Source organism: Myxine glutinosa, chromosome 5, assembly GCF_964187855.1.
Source record: "Myxine glutinosa chromosome 5, kmMyxGlut1.1, whole genome shotgun sequence".
In the NCBI taxonomy this organism is placed as follows: domain Eukaryota; kingdom Metazoa; phylum Chordata; class Myxini; order Myxiniformes; family Myxinidae; genus Myxine; species Myxine glutinosa.
The window spans coordinates 83,182,993-83,198,611 of record NC_136265.1 but is presented as its reverse complement, the minus strand read 5'-3'; the positions used below and the strand labels follow the sequence as shown (position 1 = coordinate 83,198,611).

At 45.7% G+C, this 15,619-nt stretch overlaps 1 protein-coding gene across 1 annotated transcript in view; it reads right to left on the bottom strand.

Annotated features, from left to right (window-relative positions):
• Nucleotides 1-298: 298 nt before the first annotated feature.
• Nucleotides 299-15,619, bottom strand: part of LOC137428494 (uncharacterized) — a 36,270-nt gene continuing 20,949 nt past the window's right edge. The window contains exons 5-8 of the mRNA XM_078777370.1: nt 7,887-8,075; nt 1,184-1,375; nt 921-1,061; nt 299-336 (exon numbers count right to left, since the gene is read on the bottom strand). Of these exons, the coding sequence (XP_078633496.1) occupies nt 299-336; nt 921-1,061; nt 1,184-1,375; nt 7,887-8,075 (560 nt within the window). The remainder of the gene's footprint in view (nt 337-920; nt 1,062-1,183; nt 1,376-7,886; nt 8,076-15,619) is intronic.

Here is a 15,619-nt window from a genome sequence, read left to right as displayed (position 1 = left end):
CTGTATGATGCGTGCGTAAGTAAGAGCCTTCAAAACTGACATGGCCACAGAACCATGGGAGGTCTGTGCCGAGCATAAATTCCGAGGCTGAATTGTATGTACTGACGGAGATTCCACGCCGCAAAGTCGGCACCTGAGCTAAAAATCCTCCTTTTTGACTCGACATGACCTAGTTTGACATGGCGGTTCGCGGAAACTGGCAGGATTTCAGAGTTAAACTTTTAACACAAGGTCAGGCATGTTGTATACAATTTAAAAAATGCATAGAAATCGTAGTCCCACGAGTTCGGAACGAAACTCATTTTTTTGGCACTATTTCAGGCCTCAGCTTGAGGCCTAATAGGAGAGACAGTGAGACGAGATTGAACCTGAATGGTGTGATGTGCAACTCGAGCTTAGCTGGGAGAGGCTCCCATTAAATCAAAATATGTGCCAGATTTATTGTTCTCGGAAATGTTCCAGGTTTAACACATTGTGGAGATGGAAACATCAAATACTAGATATTTTAAGATTGTTATGAAACTGATTTGGAGAACGTACTTCCACAGCAAGTCATCCAAACACGGTGCATTCATCTCACTTGATTTGTTATTTCCAATGCTATTTCCAAGGTGTATATTAATAAAGCAGAGACTTTTCCAACTTGGCTTTATGTGTCCAATCCATCCTGAGAAAATGCCAGAAATGCAAATTGCATTAAAATTTCTGGGTATTTTATTCAAATACAATCCCTGTCCACATCTGCGTCTTTTATACGCAACTAATATCCATGTCCAGTGAATGTAAACAAGCTCACTTGGTTGACCACAATTTAATGGATCTGTTATTCCAGAGTTTGGAACAAAAAGGTTTAATCATTGAAAAAGAACAAACAAACAAGTCAAAGCCGTGTCATATGTTCATTATAAAGTTTGGCTTACCCTCAAGCAGCTGAACAGCTTTGCTGGACTCCATGGGATGAGAATCACGTGTTTCCTCCTTTCCATGTTCATTGCTCAAAGCATCTTGGGAAGTCTCGAAATAACTTTGGAAAGTTTCCATCGTCCCCAGAAGAGCTTCATCTGCAAACCATTTGACAATTTATTGCTTTCCCATGAAGGCATGTTATAGGTGTGCCAATTTAGTGATGGTTAGAACCATCACTGAAGATTAATATTTTTGTTTTTGCTGTTGTTCTCCACACCTTTGACAAGCGAGGGGTAATCGTCAATGAACTCGGACTCCACTTTTACTTCCACAATAAAATCTGAAAATAAAAACACCCCATCAAACTCTACTTCAAATGGTACTTCCAAATTAACGAAAATTCCCAATGCAGCTCTGGACAGCAAGTGTTTAGTTTTGGAGAAATGGACAGAATTCAGGAAATCGGTGACTGGAAACGGAAAAGTAAATCTGACACAGAAAAAAGGAAAATCAGCATGTGGCACTCATAGAAAAAAGGCAAAAATAACATGTGCACTATATTGTCTGATATATTGATTAAAAACATGACATTAAATAGAAAAAGTCCCATGTGGAATAGAAAGAATCCTACGTGGCAAAGAGGCAAGTGCCATTTGACAAAGAGACAAGTCCCACGCAGCAAAGACACAAGACCAAGACAAGCACAGAGGCGAAGTCCCATGCAGCAAATAAACAAGGCCCACGAGGAAAAGAGACAAGTCCCACAAGAAAAAGAGACAAGTCCCACGTGGCAAAGAGACAAGTCCCACATGGCAAAGAGACACGTCCCACATGGCAAAGAGACACGTCCCACATGGCAAAGAGACACGTCCCACATGGCAAAGAGACAAGTCCAATGTGGAAAAGAGAAAAACGGTGTCCATGACAACAATTTCACCCCCATTAAATCAAATGGAATGTTTACGTGATTTTATTATTGACAAACCTCAGGAATTTTTCAAGATCTCAGAATGAACCTTGCACATCTTATTTGTATGCATGTTTGGTATTAAATATTGTCAATATTCGTCAAAGGTCAGGGTAATTGCCATCCAAAACATGTAAAACACCTGTGAGGCATCAATTTGAAAATTTATCATCCAAATTTGTGATGACAATTTATCATGTAAACACTTCATAGGCCAAATTTTCCAAATGACAAACTGATTCGATGTAGGTGAAGATCTGGATCCGCATAGGATTTAAAATTTTTTAAAGAGAAAGGCCCACAAACGATATACAACATAATGTTTCAAAAAGTTGTGGATGGATTTTGATAACACTTTGAGATCATCATCCCTCCCGCTTCCGGTTTTGCCGGTGAGGTCGTGTGTTTTTGCCAGCTCTCCGTGCTCCCAAAGTTAAGAATTTTTACCATTTGTATTTTTGTCAAAACTGTATTTTTATTTCACAGTGCAAGTGCCTCCTGTACATTTCCAGTTTGATCTCGGTGTAAATCGTGCATACCTGTGCATAATTGTCTGTTGGTTCCTGCAGCGTTTTCAGGCCTGGTTTTCCAGGCCTCAAGGCTTTGTCTCCTCCCAGCGGTCGTTTGTGGTCCATTTACTTTCGTTTGTGGTCCATTTTTCCAGTCTTTTTTCACCTCATACTTCCCAGAACATCTTCCCCTCTGTTTCGTCTAAATACAAAAAAAACTAAAAAAGGAATGTCCTTCTATTTCCCGCGTTCGTTCATTCTTCAACCACTTGTTTCGCCCCACCCGTTTTTTTCTGTTTTTTCCTCTTCTTCCTTCATTACTCAATCCTCTCCAGTCAAACGACACCTTTCCAATTCCAGTTCTCACCATACTTCTTCAACTTTATCCTTCTTCCTCTGATCCACTTTCACATAACCTTCAAAAAAACATTAATGAAAAATTAAAAAAGTAGGCCTCTCCCTCAGTGCTAAAATATTGCTTATGCACCTCCCTGTTCCTTCGTTCTCTGCTCTCCTTTCTGTCAATCTCCTATCCTTCTGTTCCTGCTTCTGAACCTGTGCTGGAATCCGTAATCCCCCTTAGGAATCCTTCATGCCCTCATTTCGGGAATTTCCCCAGCTTGTTTTCACTGCTTAGTTTTAAAATGTTTTAACTTTCCCCTGAAGTGTTTTGTTCTGTTGTATATTATAACACACATTTTTCTTCTTCTTTAAAAGGTTGTTTTCGAGTTGCTCACCAAATCTCTTCATTTCAAATAAAAATTCAATCTCTTCTAGTTCTTCCTTCCTACATTGCCGAAACTCACCTGCATTCCACGCCTCCTCCAACGTATTCAAACGGATCTCTGACTTGAAAATCACAAGAAACTCATTTTGCAATACGCGTTCGTTTTCCATTCATTGTCCAACACTTTCCAAAATCCAAACTCATCCTTCCCCTCCTAAATTCCCCCCTCACCCATCCCTTTCAAATCTCCCCCCTTGCTCCTCCCCTCTTAAACTCCCCCCTCACCCCTCCCTTCCAAAACTCCCCCCTCGACCTTCCCCTCCTGAACTCCCTCCTCACCCCTCCCCTCCAAACTCACCCCACACCCCTCCCCTCCAAAATTCCCCCCTCACCCCTCCATTTCAAAACTCCCACCATCCCTTTAAATCTCCCCACACTCCTTTTTTCTCCAATTCTCCCCTCCAACTCTTCCCTCCATCTCCTCCAACCTTCTTCCTTTGTCTGCCACCCTTCAAGCAACACCTCATTGCACCTCCCCCAATCACCATCAAACCTTTTGTCCTCCTCATCCTTCCATTTCTCATAGCTCTTCTGAAATCTCTGACACACCATGAACAGCTCTCCTGACCTCCTCTTCTTCCTCATCTTACCCTATCCCTCCCCTCCCTTGTCTTCTGTATCCGACGCTCCCCCTTCCTCTTCCTTAATGGTATGGGCCTCAAACATCCGGGGCCTTTGCTCAAACCCGATTGACCTCTCCATGCAGGTTGCTTCTGACAAACCAGACTTAATCTGCTTAACAGAAACTTTCCTCCTTCAAGATGTCTCCGATTCCTTAATATCTCTCCCTGGTTACTCCCTCCTCTGGTATGATAGACCTGAGCCTTGTCCTGGAGGTGGGGTGGCTATCTTTATCAAAAACTCTCGTACTCACTCTCCCTGCACTGCCCTCTCTCCACCTCACCCCCAGGAGTACCTCTGGCTATGGCTTCCACTTCGCTCCCACCTTTTGTTCATATGTGTTCTGTACCGTCCAACAAACAGTGATGACTCCATCTACATCTCGCTGTCTGATAACATGGACCAACTTTATATCCACTCATCCCAACTCTCTCTTCCTCATATGTGGTGATTTCAACTGTCATCATGCCGGCTGGCTGGGTGTGGGTCCCTCTCTCACCAGCCATGGCACCTCAGCAAAGGACTTCTGCGACTCATTGGGACTGACACAATCTGTCAATTTCCCAACCCGGATATCAGTCAATGGAGCATCTTCTCTTCTAGACTTGGTTATGACAAACGTCCCTGCAAATGTCTGCTGCTCTTCTTCTGCTCCAATCGGTTCTTTTGATCATGTGCTTGTTAAAGTAGACATCTCTCTGGCCATTCTCAGAGAGCCTCCTCAACATCGACTCGTCTGGCATTTTACTCAGGCCAACTGGCAGGGTCTTCAAGCAGCCATCAATCATCTGGACTGGTCTCCCATCTCGACTGCCTCTGACATCAACTCATCCTGGGAATTCTTCCAAAGTAAACTGCTCTCTCTCATGCACAGATTTATACCATCCCGTCTTCAGTTGACATACCCTTACTCCCATCCATGGTACACGGAATGTTGTGGTGAGGCAGTCGCCCTGAAACAACTTACCTTTTCCTCATGGAAGGCATATCCAACTGAAGGCAATCTCATTTCCTTTCACAAAGCCCGGAACAGGTGTGTGTCTACCCTCAGGAGAGACAGGAAATATTATCTCCCTGCTCTCAAGACTGAACTCTCAAACCTGTCTCCCTCTTCCAAATCCTGGTGGCGTCTTTTCAAATCTATTTCTGGTGTTTGTTCCCCCTCCATCTTCCCCCTTTCATCAAATGGCTACACAGCTGACTCAGCAAGTGAAAAAGCTGAATGCCTCAACTCTGTCTTTGCCTCAAAATCCTGTGTTCCAAACCCGTCTCTCTCTGTACCCACCATACCCAGTCGTACCCAGCTGCTGCTGGACTCTGTGTCCTTCTCTCCTGGCAAGGTGGAGAAGTTTCTGTCAATACTCAACTCTGATTCTGCAACTGGACCAGACCGCATCAGCCCATGGGTCCTAAAATCCTGCTCTGCCGCTCTTTCACACCCTCTGTCTGTTCTCTTCACCCTCTCTTTTGCTCAAGGCCATCTGACATCAGTTTGGAAATCAGCCAACATTACCGCTTAACACAAAAAATGTGCAAAAACAGATCCTTCCAACTACAGACCAATCAGCCTTCTCCCAATTATCAGCAAAGTCATGGAATCCATCATTGCTTGGGATATCAAATCTTTCCTCTTCTCCAATGGCTTGATCTCTGATCATCAATTTGGATTCAGACCAGGTCACTCTACTCTGGACATGTTGCTTCTGCTGTCTCAACAATGGATGGAGGTCCTCAACATCAAACAGGTACTTAGAGCCATCTCCCTTGACATATCAAGTGCCTTCAATACGGTCTGGCACCCTGCTTTGCTCACCAAACTCTCCTCCTATAATATCCATGGAAATCTCCATGCATGGCTTGCGGACTTCCTCTGGTCATAGTCAACGTGTGGTCCTGAATGGGTTTCCCTCATCTCCCCTTCCTGTTCAGGCTGGAGTTCCCAAAGGTAGTGTTCTGGGCCCTGTGCTTTTTCTGGTCTTCATCAATGATCTCTCCGACTCTCTGTAAAATCCTCTCTATCTATTTGCTGATGACTCCACTATCTGCCGCTCCATTCCTCATATCTCAGTTCGGCAGTCTGCAGCCTCCTCACTCTCTGCAGACCTGGACAAAATCACAGACTGGTCAAACAAGTGGAACATATCTTTCAATCCTGACAAATCTCACACTCTCACTATGTCTTTTTGAAAAGACCGTCTCGACAACCCTCCCATCTACTTTCTCAACAATCCTCTCCAAGAAGATTTGTCACTCAATCTCTTGGGTCTCACAATCTGCCATGACCTTTCCTGGAAAAAACACATTTCCAAGCTGGCCTCCAAAGCCAGTCGCCGACTTGGCATTCTCTGTCATACGAAGTCCTTCCTTGGCACACCTGAGCTCCTCACCACATCCAAGGCTTTCATCCGCAGCTCAATGGAATACTGTTCTCCCCTCTGGGCTAGTGCTCCTGCCTCACACCGAGCTCGGCTTCACGCCGTTGAAACCAAAGCTTTCAGAATCATTGGAATCTCCTGAGATGATGCCAACTCTGAGGGCCTTTCACTCTCTCATCGCAGGCAGGTTGGTGGTCTTTGTCTTCTACCGACTCCTCTCTGGCCTGGCCCCACCAGCCCTGTCTGTGCTCTGTCACCCAAATACTCCTGCAGGTCACACAAGATCTGCCTGCTCACCTGACTCCCTGCTCACCTTCACTCTTTCATTCCTCTTTTCTCCCGCCTCTGGAACAAACTCCCCCACTCCCTTCAATCCCACTCCTCTCTCCAGGTCTTTAAAACAGCTGTTCACCACCATCTCTTATCATCCCCCATCAAAATCTTAATCTTTTGTACCCCCGCTAATTCACCACAGATCCACTTTTGTGAAATACCAATTTCTTTCTTGGAATTGCTAGCAGTGTCAACGCGTTTTTAACCTCTCCCACCCCCACCTCCCTTCCCATGCCTCCTCCCCCCAAGCCCTCTGCCTCCCACAGATCTCCTGATGTCCCTGCTCTCAAGTGTACTTGTGTGCTTCCCCCTCTCTTCCCATCTTGTCTCCCACTCCCTTTATTTCGTCTGATGTATCCGTTTGTTTGTTTTTTGTCATTAATGTTATCTCTTACAGGAGCCTCGATCTTGCACACAAAAAAACAAAAAACAAAAACACTTGGTGGATGAGTTAGGTCGGTGACAAGAACAAGCTGATTCGGGTTTGGTTCAGGTCTGGATCCAGATCTGCCAAAATCAAGATCTGATATTTTACAAATCAAGAGCGATTTCCTTCTCACACAAGAAGAACTGAAGGACAATTTAACCTTCAAACCACGAACATCCACTCAACGCACAATATACATCCCATCTGAAACAATTGGTTCAAAAAACCTCGTTTCTCCCATCACCATCTGAAACTCCCACCTTCGTCACCTTTCACCTTCCTTTTCACCTTCACCTTTACAACTTTCACCTTCCTCACCTGCATCGAAAAACGTCTCCCGTCCTCAACCTTCTGCCATTTTGTGTTTCTGACGTAACAAACAACACGAAATAAATAAACTCAGCACCAAAACTGATAAAGAGTTCCGAAGGTGTACAGGTGATTATAACAAAGGTAAAGGAGAGAGCAGGTAGAATCCGAGGGAAGAGGAGGAAACGATCGAACTTCTCTCACACCTCGTCCATTAACGAATCTGCTCTCAGGAATCAAAATCTCCGTTCGAGCTTCGATAACAACGAGCAGAATCGAATCACCGGGTCAGGACATCGACACGATGTTGTACGAGGGATCCCGATCAGAACTTCGACACAATCTTGTACGAGGGAACCCGATCAGAACTTCGACACGATCTTGTATGAATGAACCCGATCAGGACATCGACACAATCTTGTACGAGGGAACCCAATCAGGACATCGATACGATGTTGTACGAGGGAACCCGAACAGAACTTCGACACGATCTTGTAGTTGTATGAGGGAACCCGAACAGAACTTCGACACGATCTTGTACGACTACGAGTGAACCCGATCAGGACATCGACACGATCTTGTACGAGTGAACCCTCCCCGTCCATGGTGTGATTCCCCGTGTAAATGTATTTAAACAGTAAACATCACGTACCGTGTCCGGACTTGTTCTCCTCAGGTCGAGCGATCCTGAACCTGCAGTCCGAGTGAGAATCTTCAGGACCGACCAAGTTCCTTCCATCGGAGAAACTCGAGGATCCCGGAGGGTTCAACCTGTTATCCTCACCGGAGAGATCTCCATTCATGGCGAACAGTGAAGTGAAGAGTACAGTGTGGTACAGTCCTGTACAGTACAGGGTACAGTGCACACAACAACGTGTGAGCGAAGTCCGTTCACTCAAGCAATGCCGGAAAATAGTTTCTTCACAAATTCCAATATGCAGATTCGCCGTAGAACGAGGTTTTCGGAACAAATATTCAAGGTATTGTTTAATTCCAATCCGCAGATTCGGCACAGATCGAGGAACCACGGCTCGCATTTGAACCATGAACTCGAAAATGGGACAACAAGAGATTTCCATCTGTTATTCATTCAAAGATCAATGTGTTCTATTTTGTATAAAATGTCGAGTATCCTGAACAAGATGACGTTTATCATCGTCGCCAATGGAGAGGGGATTCGATTTGGGTCTATTTGTCTGTCTGACCATTTTTGACCATGATACATTTGGTCGTTCCTTATCCAATCTCAACCAAATTTGACAGGAGCACTAAGGGTCATACAATGAAGGTTGTGACGTATTCATTCCCCCCCCCCCCCCCCCTCCCCAAATGGGTTTTCTCCCCCAAAGGGGATGTGTGTTGTGGTGTATATCCGTGCCAAGACAGCTTTATCTAAGATAGCCCCCCCCCCCCCCCCCCGGCATCATTCTTCCAAAACAGCCACCAGGTAGGCCTCGTACTGTGAGAACTGAGGAAATCATAGCATGAATGAATTACGGATAACATGCAGGTTTGGAATTTGATGTGCTGGCAAAACTCAGGTATTTCTAAGATTATATTTAAAAGTTTAATAAGTAAAATATATAAAGTTTTTTTGTAGTTTAAATTTACATCGTATAAAGTAAGTAACCTTTCAGATGTCCTGGTGGTTTCGAACATGAGTAAAAGATATATCCACTTATTTCCAGGATTTTTCACTTCGGACTTTGATTTAGGATTTTGTTGTGTGTGTGCGCTTCCTGATTTGCAGTGTTTTCCTCTTGGTTTGATAAGGGTTTATTGTTTCTTGCTGTGTATCTTCTTGGAAACAAAAGTGATATCCTCCTCTGGAATTAAAATTTGTCAATCCTTCTTCTGACAAATGCCTGGTGTTGGCTTAGCGGTTAGGGTGCCGGCTTGGGATCCTAGGATCCTGGGTTCGAATCCCGATCGATCGCTGAATTAATGCCGGGGGGGTTGACTCAGCCTGTCATCCTTCCGAGGTCGGCAAATTGAGTACCAGCTTGCTGGGATGAATGATCCCGGTGTATACCCCGGTTTAGGATAGGTACACCGTATCCCTGCGCGTCGTAAGAGGCGACCAATGGTTGGCATCAGGAAGGGCATCCAGCCATAAAAACATTGCCTCAAACAGGGAACCATGATTGTCATGGGGCCCGCAAGGCTAACCCCCGCTCGAGCGGGGAAAATGGCCTTAAAACGATCATTCATTCATTAATTCTTCTTCTGCCAAAGGTTTGGACATTGTTACGTGTTCCTCCCCGACCTCCTGGTCTCGGTATACCTCCGAACCCCGAGAGGAGCCACGGCAGAAAAATGTTATTCCGTGTCAAAATCAATATTGAAACCACACCAATGGATATCAACCAACAAATAATGTATTAAAAATCACACAGGAATAATGATACAACAATGGTAGCAATCAACAATACAATCAACACATCTTAAACTGGTACCATCCGCTCAGGTAATATAACTCACTGCGCTCCCAGTGAATGAAAAGAACCCTCCTCAATGTCTCTATAACTCAACGATAATCCCCTCCTGCAAGTAGTGATGAGGCGATAAGGCGATGAGGCGAGTCATGAGGCGTAGGCAAGGCGTGGACTGTCACGTGGTCCAAACCAACAGCAAACTGGCGGTGGAAAGGGAAATCCCAAAGACGCGAACCAGACGTGCACATTCACAGTTCAATCAGCGAACCGCAACGTAATTGTCAAACGCCGCTTTTGCACACACACATCCCCGGCAAACGACTGGAGGGTGAGACAAGCTGATGCGGCAAAACCTTTTTCAGTGAACGACGCACGAGGTTCAAAATGGCCAACGGCTCTTACGTGAGTCTAAGCGACATGGCGGGGGATTCTTCGAAACCTCAATGCCTATACCTGACTATGCAGGTTTCTCAATCCGACAGCGATAACACCGATCGCAGAAAATTCCTTTCAAGGACTCAAAGTTCACTCACGACGTTCACTCGATCACACTCGCTACGGAGCTTCAAGACACGCGTCTTGGCCGACTTTTTCTCCTCACGCCTCTCTGCTTCCTCTTCTCTCTCCTCGTCTTCCGGTTCTCTATCTGGCTTCCTGTCTCTTGTTTACCGTGAGTGATTTTAACCACAATAACCATTTCCCTTAAACAACAATAACCATAATACCGAGAACCAACAATAATCGCCGTTTCCTTCAAACCCCCATAAGAATAAGAATACATAACCAGAAATGTTTCCAGTGGGTGAAAACCACAACCACGGAAGTGCCAAATCCGTAACACTTCCCCCTCTCAAGAAAGAAAGTTTGAACACAGCGAAACTTTCTTTGCAGGCAAACTCTTTAAACCAACAAAAGTAAATTCACAATCCAAATCATCAATTCCCGTGAGTAACAATACTCAATATTCCCGAAAAATAAAGCAACAAAACTTCGAACAACCCACAGAGATTTCCAAAGTTAATTCACTCTGGACAAAGCGTCAGCAACGACATTGTCCCTGCCCTTTCCATGTTCAATTTCCCAGTTAGACTCCTGCAAAGCCAAACTCCATCTCATCACCCTCTGATTTTTTTTTTTTACTTTTAGTTTCTTTTGAATGAAGGTTAAGGGGTAGTGATCAAAATCCAAAGTCAAGCAAATCTACAGAACTTTTCCCCGGGAGGCCGAGCTGAAAGCCAGGTTCCATGGTGGTTGGGTGGTGAGGCCTGGAAGTATTCACGACATGGGCGCCTTTAGGAACGTGGAGTTCACGGTTAGTCCGTGCAGGAAAGTTCACTTCATGGACGCCTTTAGGAACGTGGCGTTCACGGTTAATCCGTGTCGGAATTTTTGCTCGGCTGCTCCACAGCATTCCGTGCTTCAACTCTTTCTAACTTTCATAATAATCCCGGTTGGACCGCTTGTCACTGTAGTCATGTGAATAGCGGTCTCCTTCTCGGCCACTACCCTGATAATCATTCCTTTGGGAGCTGCCGTAACTCTGGGAGCCTCCATAGTAATATCGACTGCGGCCACCACCAAAACTACCGCCATGTTTTCCTCTTCTGTAGCCCCCTCGACGCCTTCGGCCTGCCTTCTCTACGGCTATGGTCCAACCAACCAAATCCTTGCCATTCCAATCCTTCTCTGCCTCTTTGGTGTCCTTTGTGTTTTCAAATGTGACAAAGCCAAACCCTCTTGACTTTTGCGTTTCCCTGTCTTTTACCAGCCGCACTTCCAAAAGCGGTCCATGTGCGCTGAAGACAGAGGTCAGAACTTCTTCCTTTGTTTTGAAGTTCAGTCCACCAACAAATAGCTTGCCAAATTTGCCGCCATCCCCGACGGGTGTGGTGTTATTTTCCCTACTGGGCTTTTTAACAACCATCAGGTTACCAGAAACTTGACCACCGGTGAAATCATTACCGACAACAAAAGATACTCCCTTTCCAGGAAGAGTGGCTTGTAAACGGACAGTGACCGGTCCTGACACCAAATCAGACTCCAAATGGATGACGAAGTGAAGCTCAAACACAGCCACCAATCCCCTGTAAACGAACACTATCACCAGTTGCCATCTCCTCTGACAATGGCAAAATGCCTTCAAGCATAAAAGATTGATGTGCTCCTTTGTCCCTCAATACCCTAACAGATCTCTGGTTAGTCGAGTCTCCATCCAGTGACACAAACCACTCTGAAATAAATGGTTGGTAACCCTTTTGAGGGCGATTTCTCACATTTGCCATTGCATTCGGAGTTGTACTAGTCTGACTCCGCTCCTGATTTTGTCTTGCTATAGCATAACATCGGGACATCAAGTGTCCAGGCTTGTTGCAAAAAGCGCAAGTCGGCCCGGAGGAGAAACTCGTGGTTTGTCTCGAGCCCCACGGAGGAAAAGTCTGCCTTGGAACTGTTGTCTTCTGATTTCTCGAAGTCGTGGTATCAGAGTGGTCCTCATAGTCATCTCGAGGCCGCCCCCATTAATTTTCGTTCTCCGCCCCTGACGTACCATAGCTCCCCTGGCTAGGTTGAGGCGAGAAGTTAGGTTTGTGGAACCCCATCCTGTGTGTTCAGGCATAGTCATCTGCCATGGTTGCTGCCTCATACAACTTTGGTACTTTCCTTTCCTCCAGATGTATTTTAATGTCCTCGTGGACACACTGTTGGAATTCCTCCACCAAGATCAATTGTCACAATAGTTCGAAGTCTTTCCCAACCCCTTTTGAATCACACCACCGATCAAACATGGTTTCTTTCAATCTGGCAAACTCCACATGGGTCTCACTCTCCCTCTTCCTGGCATTCTGGAATTTTTGCCGGTAAGCTTCAGGGACCAATTCATAGGCTTTGAGAATGGTTTTCTTCACTATCTCATAATCTGCACATTGGTCAATCGGTAAAGCCGAATAAAGATCTTGAGCTTTACCCACCAGAACACTTTGCACTAACATGGTCCAGGACTCCTCAGGCCATTTCAGCAGTTGAGCCACTTTCTCAAAGTGTGAAAAAAAATTGGCTACCTCCTTTTCATTGAAGGGTGGAACCAGCCTCACATGTCTGCCAACATCCCAGGTGTTCTGACTCGGTGTCGAACCAGTCGGCATGGATGGTACCTCTCCCCGTTCTTTCATTAAATCCAGCTCCTTGAGTTCAATTTCCTGCTGAAGCGCCATTTCACGTTCCCTTATCTCTCTTTCGGCTTTTCTCTCCTCTGCTTCGAGTTCCCTTGCAACTCTCCTTTCCTCTGCTTTTTTCTCTTCCAACCTTTCCTGGAGTTCTCGTTCAACTCTCCTTTCCTCTGCTTTTCTTTCCTCGAGTTCTCTTTCCTGTGCTGCTCTTCTTTCCTTGAGTTCTCTTTCCTGTGCAGCTCTCCTTTCCTCTACTTTTAACCTTTCCTGGCTCTGCAATTGCTTCTCCATTTTCCGGAGCTCCACATTTTCTTGTTCCTCGGGTAACCAATCCAAGGCTCCTTCTTCCCATGTTCCTTGTCCCACCAGAGATTGTATCACCAATCTCCGCATCTCTGCTTTCCTCATATTCGCTCGGACCTCCAAGCTAAAATGTCTGGCCAATACCAAGAGGTCTGATTTTTTTAATGCTTGGAACTGAGCCTCACTGGGGGACGCCGCAAACTTTCCTGCGTCAAACACCATGGTGACTATCCGTTAACACCTGTTAACCTTCACACAAAAAATTTCCAATTTTTGAAAAAATTTGGGAATGTTGGAAATTTTTTGGGAATTCTGGGAATGTCAGGGAATTCTTTCCCAGACGAAATTTAGGGAATTTAATCCACAGTACGAGATTTAGGGAATTTAATCAGCAAAGCCGTGCCACCAATTTCTCCTCAGTATGAGCCCCCAATTTCAATCTGGGTCAATCCCGAACGAATGTTATGAGGGAATTTTTAATCCCGGACGAAGACCCAATTTCGAGCCCACGAGTCAATTGGACGAGCCCCCAATTTCTGTTACGTGTTCCTCCCCAACCTCCTGGTCTCGGTATACCTCCGAACCCCGAGAGGAACCACGGCAGAAACATATGTTATTCCGTGTCAAAATCAATATTGAAACCACACCAATGGTTATCAACCAACAAATAATGTATTAAAAATCAAACAGGAATAACGATACAACAATGGTCACAATCAACAATACAATCAACACATCTTAAGATGGTACCATCCGCAAAGGTAATATAACTCACTGCGCTCCCAGTGAATGAAAAGAACCCTCCTCAATGTCTCTACAACTCAACGATAATCCCCTCCTGCGAGTAGTGATGAGGCGATAAGGCGAAGAGGCGATGAGGCGAGTCATGAGGCGTAGGCAAGGCGTGGACCGTCACGTCGTCCAAACCAACAGCAAACTGGCGGTGGAAAGGAAAATCCCAAAGACGCGAACCAGATGTGCACATTCACAGTTCAATCAGCGAAGCGCAAAGTAATCTTCAAACGCCGCTTTTGCACACACACATATCCCCGGCAAACGACCAGAGGGTGAGACAAGCTGACGCGGCAAAACCTTTTTCAGTGAACGACGCGCGAGGTTCAAAATGGCCGACGGCTCTTACGTGAGTCGAAGCGACCTGGCAGGGGATTCTTCGAAACCTCAACGCCTATACCTGACTACGCAGGTTTCTCAATCCTACAGCGATAACACCGATCGCAGGAAATTCCTTTCAAGGACTCAAAGTTCACTCGCGACGTTCACTCGATCACACTCGCTTCGGAGCTTCAAGACACGCGTCTTGTCCGACTTTTTCTCATCACGCCTCTCTTCTTCCTCTTCTCTCTCCTCGTCTTCCGGTTCTCGATCTGGCTTCCTGTCTCTTTTTTACGATGAGCGCTTTTAACCTTTAAACCACAATAACCATTTCCTTTAAACAACAATAACCATAATACCTCGAACCAACAATAATCGCTGTTTCCTTCAAACCCCCATAAGAATAATAATACATAACCAGAAATGTTTCCAGTGGATGAAAACCACAACCACGGAAGTGCCGAATCCATAACAACATTGAATTATTGATTCATCAATTACATACTGTCCAAATTCCACAACACATGGGAGAAGAAAGATTGGATCGTCACAGTCATTGCATTGTGAGGATGGGACTGTCCAAAAAGTTTGGATTGGCCATAAATGTTACGAGATACAGTGCAACAATGGAATGAGCCTTCCGTGATGTCAAACCTGTAAAGTGAAAATGGTCAAGGCAACTTTCTAAAATTGACTTTTCAACACTGCAATGTGTTACGTGGTCCCCTCGGTGACTACCTGGTCTCGGTGACCCCCGGACCGTGAGAGGACCTTCGCCAGAAAGTAGTATTATATATATGCGCTTTCGCAACGCAATCCCTAGGAATTCCACCCAAGAGAAACTGATGTGCAATGATATATTTCCAGGGTAAGGATATCATACAATTTCAAGGATACAATCACGGATATATTCCCCGAGCACTCAACCACAAACAACCATCAACAATTCCCAATCCACAATCAATTCCCTATATGATTAAGATGGCCATCTTATATATGTGTGTCCACTTCTGTACTCACGACCCCCTTTTGGTCTCTGCCCCTCACAATGTCTCTGGGCCCCTCCTGACCAAGATGCTGGTCGGCGTCGCCGCACTCGGGCGGTTGAACGAACCCCGGGTGGACGTTTTTCCACCGGGCAGGTATCGCACCAGGCACCGCGGCCGCAGCCCCTCGTGGCCACGCGAAGCGGGTACGGTAAAGCAAGCCAAAAGCCCCACGCCGCTTGCAAGGCGTGTTAGGCCCCAACGTGCGATCCGTACGCGTCTGTTTAGACGGTGCCGCGAACGGTGCCAGACGCGGGGTCGATGCACGGCCCCACGTCAACTTGACGTCTCCACCGGGTAGGTACACGTCCCGGTAACTCCTCG